At 39.3% G+C, this 24,008-nt stretch overlaps 1 protein-coding gene across 1 annotated transcript in view; it reads left to right on the top strand.

The window, feature by feature from the left end:
- The first annotated feature begins 259 nt into the window (after positions 1–259).
- The window catches only part of LOC134668449 (dystrophin-like), a 301,938-nt gene continuing 278,189 nt past the window's right edge, over positions 260–24,008 (top strand). Inside the window, exons 1-2 of the mRNA XM_063525939.1 lie at positions 260–417; positions 4,892–5,183. Coding sequence (XP_063382009.1) covers positions 5,051–5,183 — 133 coding nt within the window. The 5' untranslated portion in view covers positions 260–417; positions 4,892–5,050. The remainder of the gene's footprint in view (positions 418–4,891; positions 5,184–24,008) is intronic.

Raw genomic sequence — 24,008 nt, 5'->3', positions numbered from 1 at the left:
TTTTACTTTTATATTCATGTTATAAACAACCTAACTTAAGAGTTAAGACGAAAAATAAATAAAGGAAATTAATAATAATGTATTTGTATAAAACTTGAAAACGTCGAAAAAGTTATGATTGATGTGAAGACTAGCTTGTATCGTCTGTTTTCCCGTAATACTAACAAAATGGCATACAAGTGCACACAACAAAATGTCACTTGCATCCAAACAATCGGCCATAACTCTCAATGTATGGCAGCGCAATTAAACGCAGATAACAATCGAAACAAAACGCTCTCCCGCGCTTTTGGCAGTCCGCGGCGCGCGCGCAGCCCGAACGCTACACTCTGCGCATACGATCCGATACGACACGATTACGATACGATACAATTACGCGAGTGAAATGCATAATTGCCGGCTGATTTAGTGCGATGCGTCAGTGATATGGTAAATTATTGGATGTCCAATCTAGGCCAGCTGGTCGATTAGATAAAGTATCTAATTCTATTGATGTACGCAAATGTTGACATGTCTGATTGGTTTCTGTGATACTGGAGCTTGTAACACATTTAGTAATTAATTGATATTAATATACATACTTGCATGTTTGCGGAAAATAGAGTCCTGAGACTATAAGACTCGGTTAAGAACTCTAATACGATAAGTAAGAGTTCCCTCCAAAGATCCGATGAAGCGCGAACATGTGAATGTTCTATAATATTTCCAATAAATATACTTATTTATTTATAAGGCAGATACAAACGTTAAAAATAAATTAGAATAAAGTTTCCGCCGTCATTCATATTAAAATTAATATTAATGACGGCTTAAAAATATTTTTGATCAAACTTGTAACCTAGGCCTTCATAGACACCAAACTGGTTCAGTTTCGCGGTAGTTACGATTTTAATATATTCCCTCATTTGCTTTACAAATCCAAGTCACCGGTTCAAAGTACACACTTCACGAGATGCAGTAAAAGTTTGTTGCTAATGCGTGTACGATTGAAACTTATTTATCAAAGTATTAAAGGCTGGCTACAACCGTTACTAACGAAGCTAATAGTTAATCATCGGAGCGCAAACATGGTCATTAAGCGACGCTACTCGGCTGCTGTTTTATCACATGTCATAATTCATACTCTCGGCGGCACATTAGGGTCCCTAAAGTTACGTAATGGTCATAAAACATGAGGGTGCTCAAAGCTAGCCGAGTGCAGCAGAGCTAGGCGAACGGTCAGACGACTAGTTGCAGATAGATACGTCGTCGTCGGACCTTACTATGACAATGCTTGATATTAATCTCAATTAAGGAAATCGTACACAGATTACTAGATTATGTTATTTTGAATAACTTATTCTTGAGCATTTTTAGCTTGATATATGAATCGGACGGTGAGAACTCGATTGACTTAATAAAGAGTCCAAATCATCCAATTTTGAAGGTGGTTGACATTGTATTACAGAAATATAAAATAAAATAAATAAATATATACATTTAACATAAGTAGGTACTTTAGTATGTACTTAAACAATGAATTGTATGGCAATGAATAGTGCATTTCACTAATTATATACGTTTTATCATGGATCTCAAAGGGGCAATTAAACTGATTGGTCTAAAAGCGACCGTACTGGGTGTTGGTAGCGACGGCAGAAGAGCCCGCCGCGTAGGCCGCTGTAGCTCGCGTCACCGCGCCTTATTCGCCCAATCAATGCCCATAGTATGTGGGCTGTGGCTGCTGCCGATGACATTGACTAACACTCTTCTAACCAGCTTCTAACGCTCTATATATGAGACGTTCTAGTTACTACAAAAGGGGCGTACCCCTTTAACCGTGAGCCGTAGCTAGCTCGCCTCACACATAGAAAATATCCCTTATTTTAAGAGAGTTAAGGACAAGTGCCGATTAATTATTTGGCTTGCTATAGGTAGTAGTGTAAAACACCCCAGACTCTGTTGCTTGGCCTAAACTTATCTTTTGATTTTTCAACTTAGTAAAACATTAATCTGGAACTTGCGTGTCCTTAAGTACCCAGGTACACGTACCTAAATACTACACTGAGAGAAAAGTACAACAAAAAAACACTTAGAATTACAAAAATAAACTTAATCCGGGGACAAGGACAGTTAACTAATAGGAACAAATTGACTTTTGCAATTTCTATTAGTTCTTGCAATTTCTAATATTATCTGTTTGTTGAAATTATATTTGGGATTACTGAGCTTTTTGTAGAAATAAATAAACTTTACAGAAATAGTGAAACGTCCATAATTATTACTAAAACTTCATTTTTTCCTCCAGTACAGAACTGTTTTTTAATTCCTGGTGATGATTTTTCTCTCAGCGTATGTATAAGAAACAGAGGAGATCTAAATTTGATCAAACTTAACTAAACAAGATTAGTTACGTGGTAAATATCTCAAATTGAAAAGACATCATCTGAGTTTAACTTGGTATTTGGCTCACTGTTATACGTAAACAAATGAAATAACTAAGAATTCTGAGAAGAGGAGGCGAAGAAGCGTCCCTTGATGTCGCAAAGATGTTTGATGTTGTTAAATGTTACCGACTTCTTTTCTAAAGAGGGGCGAGTATACGCGTGATTTCGACACAATGCAAAGTATAGTCTCGTATCTTAAAGACCCTACAATATCAGGAACAAGCTTCCAGACGACACATGTTTAACGAATAAAGATGCAGAGGGCCTACCGCGAACCACGTTCGACGTGTTGCCTCCCTGTCACACTTACAAACGAATTTACAAGTGCGATAGAGAGGTAACACGTCGGACTTAGTTCGCAGTAGGCCCTCTGAACCGAAGTGTCAGCTGTTCCGCACCGTGTCGTCGGCCACGGTTCAAAATAAACCCAAATGTCATCTAAATATAGTCCTCCGACCCGACCGGCGGCATGGGAAACGTACCCGCATGTTGCGGCAGGTCATACTTGTACGAGAAACTAAACAAAACAAACCGTATAATGGGACGTAGTAAAATTCGCCATAAAACGGAGAGGTGTGTAGAATTTTCCGTACTTTCTCCATGGTTGTACCTACGACGCAATCCATCAGCTTTTACGTTTAGACGCAGGTTTGACGAAAGAAAGTACAACGTACGTGCAATATGGGATTGGCTGATGTAGACTTTATCTCAATGCGAAAGAAGTTTTATCCAGTAGGTACCTAATCTGTAAAGTCGCAATGAAACTTGACCGCTTGTCTTAGGCAATGGGTGGAGAAACCTGCATGTGCTATTAGGAATTTACAAACCGCTTCGCTAAATCAACCAGTATATAAATCAAACTTAGGTGACACATAGGTATAACGTGTCTAGAAGTCAAGGCATACTAGGAAAGTTGTTTTGATAGGGTTTTGTAAATAGGAACCTGCGCACGCGTACGTAGAATGCGATGAATGCGTGATTGCGTGCGCAGTGGGTCAGGCGCAGTGCGCGGGCGACGGCCCAGGCTTCAAACCAAGCTCATTTACTTAGAATTCTTGGACCGCTAAATCCTTGGCCTCCAGTTATATAATACCGAAAGACCGGAAAGTCTTATGTTGTTGAGCAAAATGAGCATTAAACCTTCCGGTCGGTGCTACATCTACAAAACTGATGAATGGAGTCACTTTGTCTTACGATATTTCTCTATGCTATTATATGCGTTCGATAGTATAAAAAAAAGTTGAACAATAAAATTGATTTGTATTATGGAACAAGAGGTTGTAATGCAAGTTTTACAAGAGGTAACATGAGTAGGTGTCATGTTATATTCCTCAACCTCAAGTTATGTTATCTACTTCCATTCCACATACTTAATTTTAATTGTTAGATAACTTATCGCAAATGAAAGAAATGACTAACAAAATGCTCGTCCCCGTCAGACCTTTCTTCAGCGATAACAGCCATAAATCACGTTCGCTATCAGGAGGATATAAGTCGTTATCAGCAGCTACTATCAGATACCGGCCGGTTGCGGCTCCCGACCCGACAGACTGCAGAGACGATGCAAGCTCAACACCTGACCTGACAGTTGGCCATGCACAACCTCTCTCTCCCTCTCTCAGCGTCTTAGCGGTTGTCCCGGCTCGGCTCCACACACTCATTCGCATCCTCTTTTGGCACGCAACGCAAACTATTCCTCGCACTGTTTGGCGTTCTAGGGATTTTTTCTTCCTGCTGGACATTTGCGAAATGCCCTTTTGTGCCGTTTTCATTGGGTGTCAAAATTAAAATAAGGCATAGCCAACTGCTATTATCGAGTTTACAGTATTACTTACAGTGCATCTCAACTCAGCGATAACAAGTAAAACGATATGTATCTACTGATACCTTAACAAGATACAAGCCAAAAGCACGCGTCATTCAAATCCTAAGCCTTTCGCAAACACAAATTAAATTATAATAAGTTTATAATCATGTAAGTATCTCATATATAATGAATATGCGATCAGCATTTACCAGCTCAAAGCGCGTGTTTATGCAGAAAGCCGATGTTATCCGTCTTAATGCCGCAGGCTGTTCCTTCACAACGATCACCCGTTCACCCTAGCTCTACTACAGACAGTTCAGTATTAATCTGATATCCGTTCATGCCAGTTTGTTAAGAAAATCGCGATCAAGTTATACTAGAACTTGGCAGTCGATTATAAAAGGTTTGTGGATAGATGCGCGGGCGCCGCAGCCTGCAGTCAAGGTGAACGGGCCAAAAATAACCGCAACTAGTGCCGATGGAAATAATAAACAAACAGCCAGGGGCGAAAGTGAATGCCTAGGGCTTGGGACCGCATGCAAATTGTTCCAAACCACAGACACAATGGGACGCCACTACAACTCCTTCCTTTGTGATAATTATTGTTAGTTATCCAAGCTCCAGTATATAATATTTACCATTTAGAAATACGCGCAAGTGATAACCAAAACACGTTCTAATAAGAACTGTTTTGTTTGTGAATGCCGGCTCAAAAGTTACCAAGTTGAGTTTGTTTACAAAGTGTTTGAACTGTCAGTGAGTGGCGCCCCAAGCGGCGTAAGTCGGCAGCGCTGATGTCCGCCATTGTGGCGGCGCCATGACGCACCGGTCGGGGTTGCCAGGCGGCGCGCGCGGCGTCTCCCCACCGCGCATCACGTGGGTGGTGAGGTTGGGAGACCCGCCTGCGCTTGGAAATGCGCCATATGAAACGCATCTTACGCACAGCAAGTGTAAGTATTGAAATAAAATTAAAAAAATATATTTATTGAAACTAAAATATAAAAATAAGAAGTTAAAATGTACATCTTCGCACTTTCCTAATATATCTAATAATATTTATAATACCTCTAATATCCATTTATACAATGTACACTAGGTCATTTTCTATTTAAATTTGCACCCCAATTTGCAATTTAGATTTTGTATTATTTGTGTTATTTCCAGTAAGAATAATCCCTTCAAAAACATAAATGTGAAATTAGAGCCAAGTTCAATTTTAAGAATTGTGCATTGTTAACTTCACCGGAAAAATAATTAAGATCTATATGAGTGCCAAGTTCTAGTTCACTTGGGATGTAATTAAAGTTCAGGATTTGACTTGGCTAGTTTTTACGTACACGCTATATGTATTACTATATTTGTCTATGTTACTTTTCTAAAATTTTGTTTAGCTAGTAGGTATAAAAACTACCCAAGACAAATCCTGAATTTTAATTACATCCCAGGCGAACTAGTACCTACTCGGCACCCATATTATAAATGACAATTATTTTTCCAGTGAAGTTAACAAAGATGCACATTAGTATTCTAAAATTGAACTTGGTTCTCATTTCACATTTTTGTTTTGGATGGGATAAGTATCATTCAGGGCTCGGAAACCGTTCTCAATCGTCAAACCGGTTTCGTTCATTTGCCCGGGAACGAAAAGGATTTCGTTTCTGTTTGCGAAAAAGAACTGTTCTTTTGAGATAACGGTTTATGCCATATACGTTCTCATTTCGTTCTCCAGGAACGAAATTAACCGGTTAAATTGAAAATATCGAAGCGAAATAGAACGAGTAAGTATTGCTATCTCTTTCACGTATGATAACGAGTTTAACCGAGAGTCTCCGAAAGCCAAGAGTAACCGGTATTATATATCGTTCCTTGCGAACCATAAAGTTCCGTTCCCTCTTCTTACCGGTTAGGAGAGAGAATGTAATTTGTTAGTTCGCGTCCCATCAATTAACCGGTTTTTTAATGAACGAAATAATACGAGTATAATGGTTTTGGAGAGGTTTTGGAACGATATTAACAGGAATTTCAATACCGGTTCCGAGCCCCGGTATCATTACTTTTTGTACAGAAATTATAAGTATTCATCATAGTTGATTTCGAAACTTAAATTTTTTTTGCTATTACAAATTCGTTAGGCGCATCGTGTGTAAAATGTGCTGTTTTTTGGAAAATGATACAAATTTCAAAAGAAACACCGTTTCCTTATCTCAGTTTTGTAACCACACAATTGCCCAAGCTGGGTGCCAAAATTGCATAACTTCAACTTAATTAAAACCAAAATATTACTTTGCTAATCCGCGTAAAAAGATAACGTGCTAGTCAATCAGTGCTAACCCGTTATACTTACTTGCGTATTTTTTACATGCAATTAATTTTCCCACCCTCCCACCGCAAAAATAAATACGCAAATAAATATAACAAACCAAACCAAATAAATATAACCAAAAGAATAATACTCGACACGTGTTTCGCCTCTCTACGAGGCATCCTCAGGAGCTGTTGACGGTCTGACGTCCGGCAACGGAATGACATGTCCAGAATGACACCAAAATGATGATGATGATGATGGACCAAAAGGCGAGATACTTTGCTTCTGAACTTGCACACCAGATGTATACTACCCAGCTTAACAAATTGCATAGGTTAACAAAGTCGAGTTCTGGTTCGTTTTTAAGAAGAAGGGATGTGCAACCAACAACTCACCATGATTTCCATCCTCGAGTCAAGAATTTAACTAATGTGGAGTTCTCAGAAAATGAAATTGGGCTTTTAGGTAAAGGTTTGAAGTATAATTTCCAGACAAAAATTACTCGGAGAACGTTAGAAAATTTGGCAGTGGATTCTGAGGTTGCAATAGTGCGGGGCCGTGCCGTGGTGATGTAGATGTAGAGTACTGTATTTACCTCAGTCAATTATACGATATAATGTATTTCCAACGGTTCGCCAACACAAACATCACTCGGTACGACCGACTCTGTCCGCAGTCTGACATCGACTGACCCTAACTGTCAGTGACGTCACCATGACGTAAGCGCTCGAGACGTCTATACACTACATCCCTTCCTTTGTGTATTTTTTGAGAACTATGTTAATTATAACAATAAATACCCAACGTCCTATAATTACTACGCTGGTACCATTGCCTTGGTCGGACACACACTAGGGACTTTTGTAATTTTAAACATCTCTATTGTAATGTCGATAGCTCCGGTAAGTTTGATACCTGTATCCTTTTTTCTTTTCCTCCTTTTTCCGTATAGTCTATGTGCGTATACTTGTTCCCTTATTTTATATTATAGTCAAATCAGTTGCTAAAATGTTCCTGATATCCACTACATCATCGGGTAATGCCTAACAAAACAATCCGCAGCTAAATCAGTCTGTGATAATTAATTTATTTAGGTACTTACTGAATTTTTCATTTCTATTAATTATGAAATGATTTCAAGTTTCAAGAGTTAATAGTTCATCTAACCAATGAAACCTCTCATCTAAGTTGCTGCATGACGTTGACACACACAGTTCATCATTTTTTTCTTTACTTTTCACACGTGTATAGGTAATATAATACAATACGATTAGTTAGTATTCGTTTTGCATGTATTTAATTCAGCGCATGTTTTTCATCCCTAAGTATGCAGGATACTTTAGTTTAGGGGATACCCCTAAAATGCATGGAATAATTCTGTAGAGCATTCACCACGATACAGGCCTAGCCTAGTCTGAGACCACTGAGCTATCCTCTTTCTTTTAATAGACGATTTTTTTATATGATTAAATGCTGACATGATGATAATGTTTTGGTTTATCTGTGATACGTTTGTTATTTTTACTATATTTCCTATTGTTAAATGAACATTTCCTACAGCTTTCTACGATCCAAAAGTGATCGAACGAATCCTATTTGAGTAAATGACTAATTATCTTATCTCATTCTCTTGCTTATTTTCAAATTTCTGTGAAAATGTGCATATTACAATGCCATCTAAGCCCTAAGCTATAATCCCATCCTCGTCGCCACATGTAAAGTACTGTATTTACCTCAGTTAATCATACGATAAAATGTATTTCCAACGGTTCGCCAACACAAACATCACTCGGTACGACCGACTCTGTCCGCAGTCTGACATCGACTGACTCTAACTGTCAGTGACGTCACCATGACGTAAGCGCTCGAGACGTCTTTACACTACAATAGATACAAAGACCATGGTAGCTAATGTTATTAAAAGTACTGGTCTAGCACAGAGTGGGAGTATTGATTCTGATGGTTTGCTGCTGAGATCTATACAACGGAAAGTGCAAAACAGTGATTTGGTGGTTTCAAAGGCAGACAAAGGTAACTGCATTGTGATTATGGAGAAGGGACAGTATAATCAGAAATTACTAGACCTTATTCAAGGTGAAGGTTGAATTGCATTATAAGAAACAAGTCCCAGTTCCAGCCGAAATATTGCTTGAAAAATAGTTTGCAGTTAATAGAAAACATTAAATACATTAACATACCAGAGAATGCTGTTCTTCTTTCATTGGATGTAGACAGTTTGTTTACAAATGTGCCATATGGAGAGACTTTGGAGATTCTTAAGGGTCTTTTTGAAAGGCAACGTTTACATCCAGGGGAAATAGATGAATTGATAGATCTAACAGCGATTTGTATGAAACAAAATTATTTTAGATTTGGGGGACAGTATTATTTGCAAAGTGATGGTTTGGCTATGGGTTCACCACTAAGTCCTTTAATGGCAGATATTTTTATGGACCATTTTGAGAACTAGCATATTGTGGGCAACAATAACATATTATACTATTTTAGATACGTGGATGATCTGATTATTTGTTGGACGGGTAGTATGGGCCTGCTGGATGCATTTATTGCTGAAATTAATAGTAAGCATCCAAAAATTAAGTTTAAAAAGGAACTAGAGCAAGACAACTCACTGAATTTTCTGGATTTGACAATCACTAAAGTAAACAACAGGCATCAGTTCCGAATTTACCGTAAGCCAACACATACCGATACAGTTATCCCGGCTTCTTCCACGCATCCGTGGCAGCATAAGTTGGCTGTTTTTCATTGTTATGTGCATAGAATGTTGACTGTGCCTCTTTCTGATGAACACTATCAGATTGAATTAAATAATATTTATCACTTAGCAGTGTCACGATCCTCTGAACCGATTAAGAAATATAAAGCGAGCATAACTTATGTTGGCAAGTTGTCTGATGCAATTTACAATATTTTAAAGTCTAACGACATTCCTGTGGCCTTTAAAACAAATAACACTTTGCGCTCAAAGCTTTGTAATGGCAAAGATAAGATCGAGAATGGGAAAAAGTCTGGAGTTTATAAGCTTACCTGTGACGATTGTAATAAAGTGTATGTGGGGCAAACGGGCCGTAATTTCACTACTAGGTATAAAGAGCATGTTGCGTCATATAGACATAACCATCCAGAAAAATCCAATTTTGCAAAGCACTTATCTGTTATTTTATTTTTCTTTGTGGTGCAATAAAGAGTATTTACTTACTTACTTACTTACTTACTTACTTACTTACTTATTAGATACAGGCCACACTTTATCTGAGAATCATTGTTTTGATGTTTTGCATGTTTGCGAGAAGGGATTGCGTTTGGGTGTTCTGGAACAACTGGAAATAATTAGGTACAACAATAGGGGCATGATTCTTAACGAACAATTGAATGTTGCGTCATCGCCGTTATTACGAATTTTTCCATCTCACTCACACTTGCACAGTAGGGGGAGTGGTCAAGGTATAAATATGGCCGACCATTCTGGACATGTCATTCCGTTGCCGGACGTCAGACCGTCAACAGCTCCTGAGGATGCCTCGTAGAGAGGCGAAACACGTGTCGAGTATTATTCTTTTGGTGGTGGTTTGTTATATTTATTTGCGGTGGGAGGGTGGGAAAATTAATTGCATGCAAAAAATACGCAAGTAAGTATAACGGGTTAGCACTGATTGACTAGCACGTTATCTTTTTACGCGGATTAGCAAAGTAATATTTTGGTTTTAATTAATATGGATTTCCGCAAAGTAACGCCTGATTCTATTCACTAATTACAACTTACTAGGTCATATCTCATCTGGAAGTGAGTTAAGTTTTTGACGTAAGGTGAATCAGTACGTACGTCAGTCAGTACATGAGTCAATAAGTCAGTGAGAAAAATTGAAAAAAAAAACCCGATTTTTAGATGTATGTACAGCTTGGCAAAAAAAGAGTAGAAATAAAAAAGTGGCAACACTGTAGTGTCGTCCCGTTTCCGTATACATATATATTGGTTTAAAAGGGACGACATTACAATGTAGCCACTTTTTATTTCTAATGGAAATGGCTTCACAGACTATATTCAAGTAAGGCATCATTCGACTTGAAATATTTACACCCCATAATCAAACAATATTTTAAACTCGCAACACTAATTTCTACAGCGTTACTAAAATTTGTCGCACTTGACGTCATCTCGCCTTTAACTCACGTTAGGAATTTAAAATTTAATGATGCGAGTCAGGTTTATTCATGATATAAGGTTATTAAACTTGAATTTATAATATTACTTCTAAAAAAATTACATTACTAACAAGAATACTGTTTTATCAGTTGTACTGATAAATCACACAGTGAGTTCGAGATTAAAGTGAGTTCGTTTGACCGTGGTAGATATATACGGCATATTTGTGCAGGGTTGCCAGTAATTTCAGCTGTCACTACACCCCTATGTTGACGCAGTGTGCGTGACAGCTCAGCGTCGTGTGCGTTAGCTTTAGCTTGTCATTTTTGTGTTCGGCTACCTGTCGCGATACTATGTTTTCTTCGTTTTCTCGTGGAATTTCTTCGATTTGTGCACTTTTTGAGTGTTGAAGTGAATAAAAAGTGGCTCAAAGTCGAGGGACAGAAACGTGGATCGTCCCGCTAGCGTCCGTGAAGTGTTTTGAAAAGTTTGGATTAAGTTTCTAGTTGGGAGTGGGTGTGTGTGCGTGCTGTCATGTCGAAGGGAAACTTTTTACCATCACAGAAACTTGATTGAAAAGGGCTATCTGGAGCGTCGCTATGGAGGCTAGTTACGTGGGTGAGTAGCAGGCAAGGGTCGGCGGGACACCGCGCGCCGCGCCGGCCGCCGCAGGCTGTATCTTATCTGAGTGTACAGTGTACACAACAGTAACTGTGATAAATGTCCCGCGTGCACTGCCGGAGATTATCCGGCCGATAACGTCGAGCTAGCTCACAGGTGTCTCTGTTGACATAATTTAGGTAACACCTTGGCGCAGGTTACTTTCTTAAATTAAAGAAACTTAAATTTCTTTAAAACTATTAGCAATCATATAGATCCTTATCTTTTGCCAGATTGTTACTTCAAGATAAAGTTACCTGCATGGAAGACAGCCAACAAAGTGATTTATATTCTCAAAACAATGATGAATCCCGACATTTGACAAAGATGAAGTATTATCCACATATTAGTCTCTTGTAGAGTGAATGCAGTATTTTCTGTCAACAAAGCCACTACAATGCAAGTGTTGTCTATCAGTAGGTATACATTCTCGTATGGATTATGAAGAGGAAGTAATCAATGATTATTGTATACTACTTTTATTCCCACGGGATTTACTTAGGTACACTGTTATCAACCTCTTCATGTTTTGAAGATATTTTATGAAATTTGAATTTTTTTTTATTCAATGACCAAAACGAATCCTAAAACAGGTCCTTAATACGTAAGATATCCACAATGCAGGCTTTGTCAGGTGGCCACAAATGCAAATCAGCAACAAGCTTCATTCCAAATATCCATTATAAATTTTGGTGATATCCACAAAGGCTTGGTAATTTTTAAATTAAATAACCGTCACAAATCATAGCTGGCTCAAATGTCCCCATCACACTGGCAGCTGTTATTATAAAACACAGAAATTAAGTAGGTACAATCAAGGAAATTTATTTTCACCACACCAGCTCGGAAAGGCTTACTTTGCACTTCAAAAACTGATAGCAAAGTTGTATTTTACTACGCTCGTGGTTCAATTTTGGAATCTTTCGCTCGGGTATCAATATTAGCACGAGCGGTTAAACAACAACTTTGCCCCCGAGTGAAACACAAAATTTTTCAACACACACACAAATAACTATTTTGTGCCACTTTGCAGGTCCTCATCACAGTGACTATCAATTGACAGCTTTTGCTAATGATCTCATATATTATCAATGTGACAAGGCTTGAACTGGCTCAAAAATCAACATTAAGTATCAAAAAATTGTCATCAGTACTAGTGCTTGGGGCTTCCAACCACCGTGCCGACTTGACATTGATGGACTCTTGACTGACTGACATATACAACACCAAATATTTTAAATTCATTAAATTAAAAACTTATGTTCATAGGAATAAAGGCTCTTTCAGTTCAGTTCAATTGAATGATGCTACATAACAATATTCAGTTGACGACCCCGACAACAGATCAGACGACACAGACAACACCAACTCACACTGAACAAACCATTCTAACATGTATCTAGGATTCCCTTAGGGCACTGCTTAGGGTTCACTTTGATGGCGCATGAACTCTTATGCGATTTCTTATGCTTATGCAAATACCGCATCGCTATGTAAGGACACTCGCATGCGAGTTCTCGTACCATCTTAAGCCCTTAAGTTGTTCCTCGTTCCATGAGTGGTGGTGGTATACATGGTCAGCAGTTAGCACACTTTGATTATTTTTGTAATTGCTGGAATTTCCGCATAGTTCCATTAGCTCAGACTACAAGCGAGCCATTGACACAAGTAGGTGACCATTCGAAAGCCTTATTACGTTGAGATAAGGTCGACAATAGTTGGTGTTAGTACGCCGGATCAGCCGTCGCGTCGCGCACCACTTGTCAAAGAAAGCGACTGATGCAATGAGATGCTCGAGGATTCCTCTCCTCTGTACAAGAGGATAGAGGATGATGTCTTTTTGTTATCATTCGCCGTGCGTCTCGCTCGCGCAAATATAATTATGTACGTGAGGACAGGACAATTACGTTTACGAGCATACTGTGTGCGAATATAAAAACATCATGACATCATTTTGATGTGGAAATGCAGTTAAAAACATGTTCTTTGAGAGTAGGTACCTAAGGAGACTTTGTCTTTGAACTAAAATTTATGAATGTGAGATAATAAAATGAACGTGTACCTATGCAGGAACTTTGGCCCTGTGTTTCCTCATGGTAGAAACTAAAAACGAGTCACTTCGTAGGAGGAACACAAAATAACCAGTTTTCATAGTCCGTGTCGGTCGTGTCGTGTGTATGGCATAATTATGTAATTGCGATATTATACTAGGTACTCTATATGACCATACACAATGTGATAGGACCAGCTGCAATATTGAAATAGTAGTAGTTTCTTTTAAAGGGCGGTTAATACATTTTTCGGCGACTGTAGCGAGAATCAAAGGTCGGGCTGAATTGATGTGCTTAGCAGTCTTAACATCTCATCACCATCACTAGTGGATGCCTGTCGGGCTCGGTAATACCCTTTAGAGAGTGGCTGATCCAGTAGGGTAGTAAATCCGATTACACGCATAATGACATTAAATGACATATCAGCATGTCAGCTTGGTTTTGAATTTTGTTTATAACTTTGATTAACCATTTCAATTATTGTATTTGTCATATCCAAAACTGATTAACCTTTACTCAAGAATATTGAGGGGTGGTGTTCAAACTTCAAAGGAACGATTAATTGTAAGTTAGCATGCATTACTCTAGTCAGCTTGTTTTGCATCCGTAGTTAATCCGTAACACGGAGGAGAGTGCGAGTACGGATTAGGTTTAGGGAAGTGCATCGTGTTACATCTCGCCTGCGCAACGCGGCGCGGTGTCCACTTGGTGTCATGCAATCACTCTTAGCTCTCTTAGGTAATGCATATCGCACACAATACACTAGTTAGACAGATTAGATACAAATATCCAGTTTACTTAGAACCTAAGGATAGTTTTCTTTCCATCACACTTTAATCAACACAAAATAATACATTTTATTTACAGTTTCTGAATAAACACCTATACCTAATTACTAGAGTGGTACTAACATACTGCCTACGTGTACGCTAAGTCGCCCGCCAATTTTACGCCTAGTATGGCTTGGCCATATATTGTCCTGCCAAGAGTACCAAGTCGATGCAATTGCAAACTTAGCGATTGTATGTCTCTTCAAACAGTTGATTTACTTGAACTTTTTATGAGCGAGAGATTAATATCCATACAACTAGGTATATGTTAGTTACATGACGTCATTTATCAAGCGGCGTTAATAAATGCTCTGAGTCTATTTTATTTTTAGACAGTTAACAAGTTGCTGTTGCTAGTGAATTTTGCCTTAAAATGGCGGCATTCAATGACTTCAAGCCGTCGAAGAGGAATGGAAAGTTGAAGTATACTTAGACCACGACGGACGATCATCAGCCCCATTAGCTATGGCTATAACACGGGTACAGCGCAGTTGCAAGCCGTTACCTCATGGCTGAGTCTCAACAATAAAGTGTTGTTTAGCTCTTTACTACTAACATACGGATATGTCGTACAGCATCGGCAGTTGGTGTTGTATGACATTTAATTAACTCTTATACAGGACCATGAAAAATGTAGGGCCGGGGACCACGCCGGTCAGAGCTTTGATTCTCCCGATTCCTTTATGGAGCGAGCCCTTTTTGCCAGCGGTTGTAGTTTGGAGACCCATTTAGACCGTTTATCATATTGCCCTCGTCGCCCGCTCAGCTATTTGCTGCCGACTACATGTTCAAGTGTATGTGCTAATGAATACACCCAACAGTCATCAAGTGTAGGCGATGTGTCCATTTCTTCTAAACAATAACCCACATAATGTAGAACAATACGTGCCCAATTCGTACAGCACCCGTTTAACGAACTGACTCACTGACGCTTAACTACTCTTAACTAATGCATAATTAAAGCGTTTGACAAAACGCTGGCACATAAACTGCTTTTCTAGACTACGCACTATAAAGAGTTTACGAAACTGCACGAAAATTTGTAAAGTATTACGCCGCGAGCTATACACTAGTTGTTTTGTTATATGTCTAGTATGGAATTAATCAAAACTAGTTCCGGATCCGGCGGAAGTCAATCCGAATTGAAATCCGAAAGTTGTACCTATCCTACACCACTATAGCAGTATAGTTCAGCTCGGCCACGACATTAGGTACGCTACTGGCGATGGCGGCAGCGACAACCATAAATAAATACCTTATTAATAAATAAACACAGTTCAAATTATACTACATAACGTACATACATACGTGCATACGTGGGAGAGAGGACGGTGCCTGGTCTGGGACGCTACGTGCGTCAGCACCTTCGCCGCCTCTCATACCAGTCGCACGGCACGAAACGCCAAAAGTATACTCCCTTGGGCTCGGGGTATATTTTCGTCCATTTTGCGGTGGAAACGGCGGGCTGCTGGGGTGCTGATGCGAAACAATTTGTGCGTGACATAGGTCGTCGACTTAGGCAAAAGGGAGAGGATCCCCGCTCTGAATTGTTTCTGGTGCAGAGGCTGTCTATAGCCATCCAGCGCGGTAATGCCGTGAGTATTATGGGTACTTTTGAACCGGAAGCGATAAAGAACGGGTTTGACTAATAGTTACTGTGTAATTATTTTTTAAGATGTAAAATTCCTATGTGTATGAAAATTTAAATGACCAATATAATAATATTAAATTAGTACATAATTGTTTTTTTTTGGCATGCGAAGGTCAACTGAGACGCGACGCTTACATACGTTTGTTTTGTATAGAATTATACATAGATGGAAGCGCCTAACGTGTGGTGACTGCAACTACTGCAAGTACTTAGTCTTCTACGCTCCATCTAGTAAGCAAGTGATCTGCGGTGTAACGCCCGAGCTGAATTCGCTCAACTTTATTGTACTGCAAATAGAAATGGCCGGGAATTAGTTCAATTAGCAAGTGTTCCGCGAAGCCCGAGCGCGGCGAACAGCTCTGATACTATTAGAGTTGGTCATAACTTGAGTTTTATGACGCTAAATTATAACTCGACTTCAAATACTTGAATTGTGAGTTGAGTCCTTTTTCTAGACTGGATCCTGAATGAACTCGAATCATATAAATAATAATATAATGTAATGACTGTGTTTAAATTAATAATGAAAGTTGTCGCTATCAAGAAATCTTTTCTCTAATCAATGATTTGTAAATGCAGACAACGCGTCTTGACATTTGTTACAAACTTAACGAGTGTCCTTAAAGGCGGGACTCCACCAGTGTGCGGCACAAGCATATTCAGTACAAAAATGCTTGTGCTGCACACAAGGACATCATCTCAGCCTATATACGTCCCACTGCTGGGCACAGGCCTCCTCTCGAGCGCGAGAGGGCACACAAGGACACAAGTTACTAAAATAATTCAAAGTCAAATGAGCACTCAATGACTCAAGTTTTTACTGACACTATGACCCTACTGCAACTATACAGTATGGTCCTAAAATAGGTTGACAGCAATTTTAACTGCTGCATTTTGTTGAACCACTGTGTATCAAAGCTAAAGCAGAATATTTTGGAGGTACATTACGTTTTGTTTAAGTTAAATGATTATAGTTTTAATTTTAAATTATATTTTGTAAAAGAAGTGTAAATAAGAAAAATATTCAATAAAATTCAACGAAGGTAACTTTGTAGTGATAGCGATAGTTATAATGATAGCGCTGCCTCCACGCCCCAAAGCTCGAGACGCCTTGACCCAATGACTCCATCCACATGACGCGCCGATCAGACATCACGTCACGAGCGTTGACTCCGAACTCCCCAGCAGAGCGGTGACCGTCGTGGTAAAGACTAACTTATTGTGCTGTTGCCGCCCGCCCACATTTACACTTTACAATGCACGTTTTGATTGACTCTTTGAGATTCCTCGCTTGTGGCGTCACGTGTTAACTAACCAACACAAAAAAGTTTATATAAAGTATATAAACTGAGTTAGATGCCATATAGAAAGAAAAAGTGAGTAAGGGTTCAGTTACCAGGGCTGGAATCGAATCAATGTTCTCTGCATTTGCGAGTGATGCCTAAACCGCTCGGCCATTGGACCCGTTCTTGCAAAGTCGTCTAGATTAGTAGTGGATTCGACTAAGCGCAGTATCTACACCTACAGTCAGCCGCAGAAGTTGCTAAGCGGGCCAGGTGTTAAAAATGATCTTGACGCGACTTTATTGTCAAAAGAATAAGAGCGAGTCCAGGTAATTTTTGAACACCTCGCCCGCTTAGCAACTTCTGCTCTGACTGCACATTGTCAAATAGCGTTATAACATCAGACAAGCTTTTATATGCAAAATAATGGTTGTGTTGTGAATGATATGAACTTTTGAATGCAAATTGTAGAAATAATTTGTATCATATATTTTTGGCGTATTATTTAATCGGCTACTATTGATGCTGTTTGTAGAAGAAGAAGAGCTTTAGGAGAAAGTTATAAGTCAAAGTCACGCATATGCATAGTCTATTTCTTCGTAGTAAGTTACCATTGCTTATGGTTTCATTGAAATACCCTAATGGCTAATTTAAAAACAATCACCCTGCAGGAACGGACAAAACAGAATACAGCTTGCATGAAACCCTAGCTCATTGTTCATCATTGAATCTCCAGTCTCTTTGGTTCTCAGCACAGACTTCCACATGGAACTCAAGATTATCAATGAAGGCACGATTCTATTGACGCTTCGGATTTCCGTGACGTCACTTGATAAACACACCGTCACACATACATGCGCCTGAGCATACACTCACGAGCCGTGTCATATAAGTCACCGCGGGAGCCCTCTATTGTTCTCTCGGCTTACACTTTAATCGCGCATACAAATTCATCGATTATGGAAATGCTTAAGTATTTTTGATAAACTGTTTTGGTTTGAGCAGACATGTATAATGGGTTAGTAATGTTAGTATACTTAGGTAACATCAGTTATTTAATGGACTTAAGTCACCTTTGAGCTTGCCTTTGAGACTAGCATGCAGGTAGCAGGACTTATTAGTTACATATTTTATAACTACACGGTAATCGCGTGTGGCCAATTGATTATCTAATTAGCATTCACCTCATTTATGCAGTCGTAAGTTAGTTAGTAAATGTTTGAATTGCGCTAGAAAAAAGACACAATAAACAATAAAGGATTCGACTTGTGACTTAAAACACCCAGACGTTTTTAAGCGCTGATTCTTGTAAAACTTCAATTTTAGACTGAAAAGACTATAGACTGCCTACAGTTCCTATATACCAACACTATGGTATGATAATGGGCAAGGGTATTCAAAATTATCTGAACTATTTATACAACTCGGTTTAGTAAGATTTTGGACATCACCCGCTTAACTTCTACTACTGACTTTAGATATGGATATTACCTAAGGTTTTGTATTAATCGATCTCATTATAATAATGAATATTATGTATTATTAGGCGAGTGGATGTATGTATTAATATATTACGTGAAGCATGGATGTGCGCCATCATGCGGGCCCTATCTGATAAAGGGTTAATGTAGAGCCGTTATCGCCGCGGCAGCCCGACGGAGCGACGGGTGCGTGTGAAAGTTACTTCCATTACTTTAATGTGACGACGTTTTTTTAGTTAATAGAGCGGGATAGCTTCTAACAGATGCCGTATGCGGCTAATGATTGATCAGATTGATGCAGGAGGCTCGGATATTGATCTGAATGAATTATACATTGCGTGCTATAAAACTCGGCCAGTATGTAATATGGGCGAGATCGGCATTCGGATTCGGCCAAAACTCTTCCTTGTGAAGGACGCTATAGGCGTTCAGTGGGAAGTGTCGGAACGCTTACCTCAGAATAATCAAAACTTTGAATGAATTAATGTTTTTAATAATTTTCACAGCTCTACGTCTTTGCATTTAAATTTATTCATACATGAATATGCCTATAAATAAAAGACATAATTTTGGTGTGCTATCAGTTCTCTATATTTACATATCAGTTAATTCTTGATCAGTGCCAGGCGCCGGCGCCCGCGCCGAGTGCAGGTGGAGCGGGTGTCAACCGTCACACTTCTGAATGCATCTACTACCTACTTACGCATGCGTAGTCTGTCCACTCACGCGAGTTAAGTAATCCTGCGACGGGCGTACGTCGACACAGTCAACTATTTGTGAACGTTATTGCAAGGATCTAAAGTCCATCGAAGGACAGTGAAGTGTTGCTGTAAGCGGACATACATATAATAAGGAGGCATTGCACTTCCGCGGACATAATGACCAGTATGGATCGTTTGCATGATTACGAGTATTATAGCAGGTACTCAGCTAGGTATCGTCACACATTACAATGATGCTAGCGGTAATAGATTAAGCTTGATTTTTCTATCTTTGATCATAATTGGTAAGCATGTAGAGCCGGACCGGATCAAGCAAACTCAGGATGCCATTTGCAGTCTAATTAAAAATATGACGTTTATACTAATGATAAATTCGTCACTTTGTTCTATCGAAGTCGGTGCAAAGTCACGCATACGCTAACGTCCTGCGTGCGTGCGTGACGTCGTAGCGTCCGCGTCCTGTCAACTTTAGGCATTTTTGGGACTGTTTACACAGCATACTCGTACAAGCATGGGTTTATTTTTTTAAGTTTGACTAAAAAAAGTATTTCTAAAAGAAATAAGTTTTTGGAGGATTTGTAAAGGTCGATATTAATAACAGCGATCCCGAAACTTATCAATGAATCGTGGGTCAGATATAATCTGGGGCCCTTGTAAACAGACGGCCATTGTTTTGTGAACGATAAGGAATACTTTGATTTATCGAAAGCGTGACCCCGACCGCGGTCACTGACGATGAGATCACTCTCGATAACCGTGACGGCCCAAAAACTTCGACTCACCTACCGACAGATTCCGCCTAAGCTAACTGTGCACCGAATTGGTAGCGACTAGCGAGAAACTCCCTTATTGATGAAACTTTACTAGTTTTACTTCGTTTATTTATGTTTATCACTCTCTTACAATTACTAAATAGCTAATAGAGGCTTGTATTCGTAGTTGTAGCGCGTTTATGAGTATCGCTAAAAGAGAGTGCAGTGGATGCCGAATATGATTTCTATTTGATTTATGCTTCTGTAATATGGATGATTTCTATGGAACAATATTTTTTATTTTCGTTATTTGAAAGTCGTTCCTTTGGGTCCTCACTCATAAATTGTTCTTGTCTCTTCTCTCGTCCCAAAGATCGCCCACTGTAGTGCTGATTATGCAAATGTATGCATTAGCACATGCAATGCACAATGTAACATGAGTTCACGCCTGGTGTGCCTAATAGGGCCGAGAGATAGTCAGCGTCATTTCCCCGCGCTGGGAGCAAAATGCCGTTTGTATCGGTTCACAAATATTTTGCTTGCCTTTGGTTTATATTTGACTACTTAAATACAAAACTTCCGTGACACTGAGAATACGCCTGTTTAGCTCCGTGTCGAGCAATCTTTGACTTAAAATACGTGAGTGTTTAATTTGACTGCTTGCTATTAATTACGTTCTAGTTCTAGGTAATTAAAAGTTTAGATCCAACACGGATGGAAGCGGCAATATGTTATCTTTTCGGTAGTTTGGTTTATCATCCCTTGCTAGTACTTATACAAGTAGCTGTTCCTCTCTGTCACGATCTGCATAAGCGATATCTGTTTTTATCACAAACTTCTTTTTTTCAAGTTGTTCTCACTGAGCATCTGAATCTTTCAATAAAAAAATGTCTCGTCAAGTCATGCGAGTTATTTTTCATTTCTGCAAGTATAAGCTACTACAACGACTCAAATAATATTCCTGAGATCTAGAAAATGTAATACATATAAGAATCTGGAAACATAATCCTTAAAGAGGTATCGTGAAAGGGGTCGGTGTCGGGTTCTGCAGCGTCGAGTGTCTGCGCGTGCGCTTCTTGTGTTGGTTTCTCTAAACCGACGCGCATGCGTGGAATGCACACGCTCTGGCGCCTCATTCGTTATCATCGGTTACCGAGGACTGGCTAATTACAACCTTCACCAGTATAATTACAACCTTCGATTGTAGATACCCATCTTCTTCTTTCTTTTTCCCTCATAGCTGATGCGAATCTCGACCACATGTAATTTGTCTCCATTTTGTCAAAAGCCATCTGGACAGCACGGTGCATTCTACCACCAGTCGACCTCTTGATAGCGTTCGACCATCTCATAGATACCCACTGATCTGAGAGCTCAACTCGCCTGCGCTCGCGCCAACAGTAAGAAGAATACAATCTACACACGATATGATTTAAACACCTTACGTCTTAGGCCTGCCGTCCAGATAACTATCGCTTGTATTCGTCGACACGACTAACCACTCGTAATCCTTATTGCAACGAGATAAGCTCCAATACTGATCGGTTAAATCTTGCTGTATTAGAAATAGCGACACTTGGATTGAACGAGGCAAAAAGTTTAACATCCGTATCGATCTCGCGCACGCGTCGCGTATAACTGTATTGTAGTGTAGACAATGTATTATGTCCATGAAATATCTTTATCGGTGGTCAGTTATGACTTATGACACACTTGCCTGAATGTTTAGCACTTTTGACATATGATTATAACATACGATACGCCCATTTAGTGTCGGACCAACCAAGCTATAGACCGACAAGAAATTGTATAATTAAAAAAGAGCCATCATCGCAGTGTCGTCCCGTTTTCTTAGATTGATGTGAAAGGGACGACACTACGATGTTGCCACTTTTTAATTTCTACAATTTCTTGTCGGTCTATAACTCTGCATGCCGTTTCTATTTAAATATGAGTTACGACGTTTAACGTGTCGTTTACGTGGGTGCAAAGGGAAAGGAATTCCCTGATTCTTAACTTTAAGAAAAGATCGTGTACTCTTTTGACAGTTTGACGTTGTCGTTGACAGCTTTCTACGAGTTGCCACTTGCCAGTTGTCACCACTAAATTTAACTAACCCGTCAAATGTGGTCCATGCAATCGACCAGTCTCGTCGTAATGAAATGGTTAACTATTGTCGTCGGTTCAAACGCACACGTCACATCATGCATCTGACTATTTGGTATCGCATACCGATCGCTCCGACGCGCCGGCTTGATTGGACGTGCAATTGACAGGTCACTTAGCTCCCGTCATCGCCCTTTGTAACAGTAACTGATAATTGTGCGTTTAACTGATCTTTATTAGACCTTACAGATTTGCAATAGGGTTTATGTTTACATAATTAACATCAGTGTGGACGACGGTGCCGTCAACTGTTTGGTGACGTCATTGATGTACATATCTGTTCACTGAAGTTTATTGACAGGGTTCCATTAAGTCTGACTCTTGATTAAACATACGAGGTGTTCTTTTCAATATTTTGTTTTCTAAGGACCAGTATTATTTTGTCTTGATTTCGGGGTATAGGTCCTACAGTAACGATCATTTAGTTTGAGTATGCCCTACAATTACCTAGCTGAATATGGCATGTTTGACAAGGAATCCCAGTTATTGTGATAGCTATAGATCAAATTATACCACCGAGTTGCGAGGCTTAAGACGTATTATTGTAAAACATTTGATTTTGTCGCGTGTTTCAATATTGCTTCTGTATTCTTATGTTTGTTAGTCTCGGTCATAAACCGAAGTAGGTCGAGCGTGCCTGGTTTAAGCTATATTTTGAACTTTATTTCGCAGTATCAGGGTTCATTTTTGCGTGATTACTGAGACCCTTATGCCCGTTAAAGATTTAAGGGTATTGATTACATGTTGCATTATGAATGAACAATATCACACGTGGAGCGTTAAATTAATATACTTATCGTCTCGGAAAAACTCAGAACGTATGACGAGACGCGGAGCTCAAGAAAGACTTGAAATGGTCCGATTTGACTCCTAAAAGGCTTCAATAACGGTAATGGCCAAAAAACCTATTGACATAATTATTTTTTAGGGTCTTAATAAGTTACAGTGTTTTCGCTCTATCCTTCAGTGACACCACTTGTTGGCCAAATAATTCTCACGACAATATTTCAATTAGATCGGTTAGGTTAGGTCACCTGATAGGAAACGATGAAGTATTGTAAACGGTGGATCAGACTATAACTGGTCACAAAGCCACAAATAATTGTCAGGATGGTGCGCGTGGAAACGGACACATGTCTGCAGACAACATAAGTAACTCGTCTTCGAGCATCTGCAACTTAGTGTAAATATTATGGTTTGCTTGAGTTATTGTCTAAATTTAGACGTGGAACGTCTGTATCGTTAAGATTACCGTCACGCCAGACTGCAACGTTTGAAGCCGGGTATTTCGGACACTGCACTTGGCCCTGACATTCGGATGCTTTGAGATTTAACTTGGTAGGTCAATGTTACTGTATGATTTGTAATTTACAAAACATTCGCTCGTACGATAAAGGTTAAGGTTTGCTTAACCTAATAGCCTACCTAAAAATATAGTACCTATGTTTCGTGCTATTTTGATGAAGAACAACCAAATTTTTTAAATAAAGTTTATATTGATATCTCCGATAGCCAGAAAATATTTCTGGCGGTTTTATTTATAGTTCTGCCTTTTTTATCTGTCAATAGATGATGTCACATATCTAATGGTAATGACATAATTCACTTCCAATCTTCACGTTTGACAGATCACTAATGACATCACCAACTAATGAAGTCGCCATCTTGGTTGGCCATTTAGTAAAACAATACCAACAATACGCTCC

This window comes from Cydia fagiglandana, chromosome 1 (genome assembly GCF_963556715.1).
Source record: "Cydia fagiglandana chromosome 1, ilCydFagi1.1, whole genome shotgun sequence".
Taxonomy (NCBI): Eukaryota; Metazoa; Arthropoda; class Insecta; order Lepidoptera; family Tortricidae; genus Cydia; species Cydia fagiglandana.
The sequence above is the reverse complement of the archived record's forward strand: the minus strand, read 5'-3'. Positions and strand labels throughout refer to the sequence as shown.